The sequence below is a fragment of the Cupressus sempervirens genome, chromosome 7, assembly GCF_028749045.1.
Source record: "Cupressus sempervirens isolate cs-2001-9-10 chromosome 7, ASM2874904v1, whole genome shotgun sequence".
Lineage (NCBI taxonomy): Eukaryota > Viridiplantae > Streptophyta > Pinopsida > Cupressales > Cupressaceae > Cupressus > Cupressus sempervirens.
Window position 1 is genome coordinate 752721798 of NC_143124.1, and position 4757 is coordinate 752726554.

The 4757-nt window shown below is 33.4% G+C and overlaps 1 protein-coding gene across 1 annotated transcript; it reads left to right on the top strand.

Annotated features, from left to right (window-relative positions):
• The first annotated feature begins 932 nt into the window (after window positions 1-932).
• Window positions 933-2105, top strand: LOC149549449 (uncharacterized). The gene is made up of 2 exons (XM_089794317.1): window positions 933-1492; window positions 1682-2105. Exons 1-2 carry the CDS (start codon window positions 933-935, stop codon window positions 2103-2105), a joined length of 984 nt encoding a protein of 327 aa, XP_089650443.1.
• The last annotated feature ends 2652 nt before the right edge of the window (window positions 2106-4757 follow it).

Consider the following 4757-nt stretch of genomic DNA (forward strand, 5'->3'; position numbering starts at 1 on the left):
TTGGATCTTACTAGTATGAGAAACCCCCTTTTGAATACCATATAGTTGTGGAATCTAAAGGTTGAAACTTGGAAAAATCTTTGTCAAGTTATTGGGAAGAAGCAGGCCACTGATAAGAATAGAGAAGAAACCTTCTAGCAGAATAAGCTTAATAACACTAAAAAAGATCTTCAAATTGGAGGGAATGATGAAATGTTAGAAATGCAACTTGTGAAGATCAAGCATAAACTAAATATTATTCAGAGGTATAAAATTCAAGGTCATAAAATCAGAGCCAAGATGATTTGGATAAATGAAGGAGATAAGGGGTTAGGTTATTTCTTTAATATTATTAAAGCTAAGCATAGAAGGGAATTGATTGATGAGATTCAAGTAGATGGTAGAAATTCTAAGGAGCCTGAAGATATTCAAAAGGCATTTTATTAGTTTTATAAAGATTTATTTTCTTTGGAGATGGGGTATGAGGAGCATTCAAGTATGGACAAGTGCCTTAGGCTTATTCCAGTGAAAGTGTCTGCAGTAGAGTAGGATTGTCTCAATAAAGGGCTTTCGATAGAAGAAATTGATGCTGCTATTGATTCTTTATCTAATGGAAAATCTCTTGGAATAGATGGCCTTCCAAATTTTTTTTATAAAAAGAACAAAAATTGGTAAGTGCTGAGCTTTTAAGAGTATATGAGGAGGCATTTGCTAAAGGATCTCTGGGAAAAGATATTAATAAAGGAGTCATTAACCTTCTTCCAAAAATTTGAGATAAAACATTGGTTAAAAATTAGAGGTCGATTACTTTATTAAAACTTTCATATAAAATATTAGCCAAAGCCCTAGCCAGGAGAATTGCTCCATTGGTTAGTAGATTCATTTCACAAACTCAAACTAGGTTCATACAAGGTAGATACATACTGGAAAATCTCATTACAAGTTGGGAAGTAATGCACTATACAAAAGAGAATGGGCAAGAGGTGGCTATGATCTTGTTAGATTTTGAAAAGGCATGTGATAGAATAGAATGGTGTTTTGTTATTGGTATGCTAAAGGCTTTTGGTTTTCCAAAGAAGTATCGTGATTGGATCAACATTCTATTTAATGAGGTTTCTACTGTTATAGATGTTAATGGCAATCTTTCAGAACCTATTAGGTTGCAAAGGTCTATTAGACAGGGTTGCCCAATCGCTCCTTTACTATTTGTTATTGCTGCAGATGCTATGTTCTATGTTTTAAGAGCTTCAAAATTAGGACCTCCTGTAAAAGGGATCTCTCTTCCAAATATGGATGAGTTGATTAATGTTCAATTTGTTGATGATACATCTCTATTCTTAGGTCTGACTAAGGAAAATTTTGACAATGCCATTAGGAGGTTGGATTTCTTTTGTAAGGCTTCTGGATCCAAAATAGCTCCATCTAAATCCACAATTTTGGGATGGAAACAAGACTCACCAGACTGGTTAGTAAGCAAGGGTTGGAACTGGGCAGGGCCTAATGAGGTAGTAAGGTATTTGGGGATTCCATTTTAAGTTGAGCCTAATTTGAATAGCATGTGGGAATGGATCTACAGTAAGATTAGTAGAAAACATTTTAAATGGAAAACACATTCACTTTCTATAGCAGGTAGATTCTAGGTGGTCCAAAAGGTTCTAGCAGCTCATCACTTATATTATGCTTCGGCTTGGTTGTTTTTAAGTTCTCAAGCAAATATGATTGACAAAATCCTTAGAGATTTTTTATGGTTAGATGGGAAAGGGAACGAGAAAAGGCATTGTGTCAAATGGGCTTGGTGTTGCAAAGAGAAGAATCAAGGTGGATTGGGATTAAAAGACATTAAAACTCAGGGGTATGCTCTTGCATCTAAGTGGATGGTAAAAGCCTTATGGGGGAATGAACCATGGAAGATTCTTATTAGGAATAACATTCTCAGGCCTGTCACCAGGAAAGGGAAACTATGGAAATATATTCCACTTATGGACATTGTATTTGGTGATTTTAATACGAAGATATTTGGATCCAAGATTTTTTTAGGTTTTTTGGAAGGCTTGGATTCAAGTGAGGCAGTATATTCTGATGAGGGGAGCAACAAGAGGTCCCCCACACTATCTGGTCAAAGATAGATCTATTTGGTGGGGGCTTTCCTATAATGGTAAACCTTTGGCTTTAGCACAAAGTTGTTCGGCCAAGGCTTGGAACTCAAAGGGGATCTCTTCGATACAAGACATTATGGATGGTGGGCAGCTAAGGGAGTGAGAGGATATCAAATACAAATTTAACATTCTTGACTCGTAGAAAAAGACATATACCCTTATTAAGAAAGCAATGCTTAGTTGTAATCCAAAAGAATTGTTAGATGCTAATGGATTCTTAAAGAAGATTAAATGGATTGATGGTAATCTGTTGTCAAAAAGTACTACCAAAAATGTTTATCTCTGTATGAAAAATGACTCCTCTCTCATAGCCAAGGTGTCTTAGTGTTGGGGGCAAATTAACCCTTTTTCTAATTGGTCTTTTTTCTTTGAATACATGTGGAAAAGTAAAGCAGAGCCAAAACAAACTTTGTTTCAAGTGGTTGCTCTTATTTAAAAAGTTAGTTGTTGGGAAAGTCCTTTCATCAATTGGTCTTGCTCCTATGTGTTGTAATATTTGTAATGTTCATGAGTCTTTTGAGCATTTTTTTTTGAATGTTTATATGCACGTAAGATATGTTCTATTTTTTTGGGGTCTCCATGTCTTTGGAACTGTATTAATAGTTTTTCCTTATTAGAGATCCTTACTAGATATGTGGATAGATTTGATTCTAAATTCAATAATTTTTGGTTTGTTCTAACTATTGAGGTGTTATGGACTCTATGGAAGGATAGGAATAAAAAAATCTTTTAAGCCGAGAGGAGGAAGCTTACTGAGTTTAATTTTAAACTCATCCATTTTAATATTATGTCACAGGTATCATTGGTTCTTCAAATCACAAGATCAGACTTTATGAAGCTAGTCTATGAAGGGTGCTTAATGATAAAGAAAGATCAAGTTCAAGTTGCAAACTATGTTTCAGGATTCCAATCCTTCTTGGCTCCAACAGAAATGGATGAATTGAACAAATATATTAGTGAATGATAGTTGCAAGATGTCCTTCAAACTGAGCTTCCTCATACATGTTGGGAAAATAGGTATAATCAAGAGCAAGATCACGTTGGTGTTGTTCAATCCGGTTGGGGAGTTGATCAACAATCTGGTTGAGGTTCAGTCCATAATCATGAAGAGCAGGGACTAGTGCAACATGATGGTTGGAATACAGTGCCTAGTCAAGATAATAGACAGAGTGAAGCTGATCAAGTGGCCCATGCAGAGGTGTCCAGCCTCAAGGATGGATGGGGTTAATTTCAATAGTGAATTATCAGATTATAAAATTGTTGATACTTGTAATGTAATTAGTAGTTGAAAATGGATTGTTAGTCTAAGTATAGCTAGTTAAAAAGAACTGATACCATCACCCCCTTAATTTTGTAATTGTATATATTCAAGGGGGTGTGAAAAGTCTATTTTTTTGGTTGTTTTTGGGAACTCTGAACTCGTGATGTAAATATTTATAAAACTATCTTAATAGAAAAAAAAAATCATATAAATTGAGGGAAAAATATAGACATTTGAAATTTTATTTAAACTTTTTAATTTTATGATCCGATTGATCAGTTTAATTGAAAAATTAAATTGACAAGAATGTAATGATGTAATAGTGTCCTCCTTAACATGAATTAATAATTGATATGTAAAATATGAAATTAGATTTGGTAAATATGGAATCATTGAGACTTGATGATTTGAGAGCCTAAGACATGACTAGACCCCAAATATGGCAAAAGTTCAATTGAAATTATATAGAATGAGCTAGCTAAGTGATGATAATATTCACATTTAAATATATAAATCAATCTTAGAATTGCACAACGGTAACTTGTGAGGGGAGGTCTTGAATTTGAATTCCCTTAACATATAAAATAAATAATTACAACAAATAACAATAACGAACCTCGACTTCAACTCTTTATCATAAATAACCATAGTTTAATTATATGCTAAGATTTTCATAAATATATTGTAACCATTCAATCAAAGTACGTTTTAACTTTTTTTTTAATAATACGAATTCATATTATTTACCCAACAAAACTATATTTAAATTTCTTATTACCTCTTTGAACATTGAAATGCCAATACACTGGAATAAAAATGATTACAGACCATTGAGCCGCAGTTAAATAAAGTAGTTACATATAAAAGCTGTTGGTTAAAAACAGACGTAACTGCTAGATTTCCTGTCATGTCACAGATTTTTGTGTGTCTTGTGAACCAGAAGGTTTTGAGATAAAAGTCGGAGGAGTATATTATGTCAGAAGACGCCAAGTTTGTACGAAGATGAGAAAGACCATCAGTTGCATTGCATTATTAAAGAGGACTTCAATTATTTTTCGCTTTTTGCTTGCACTCGACAAACTTTGTGTTGTCCTATAGAGTCAAACAAAATGGAATTGACCATTGTTCCCAAATCCCTATGCTAAAATCATTCTTTCAACAATGATATAAGAGGAATTGCCTAAACAAATATTTACAAATATTTATTAAGTTGTAACCTAACCAATGACAAAGTTGAAGGTATTGATTAAGTATGAAGAAATTAGATAATTTGATTGAAGTTAGTGGAACTATTCATGCATTTTGTGTTGAGATAGTAGATACTGCTATCAAATATTCTAACCATAATAGTTTGATTGAAA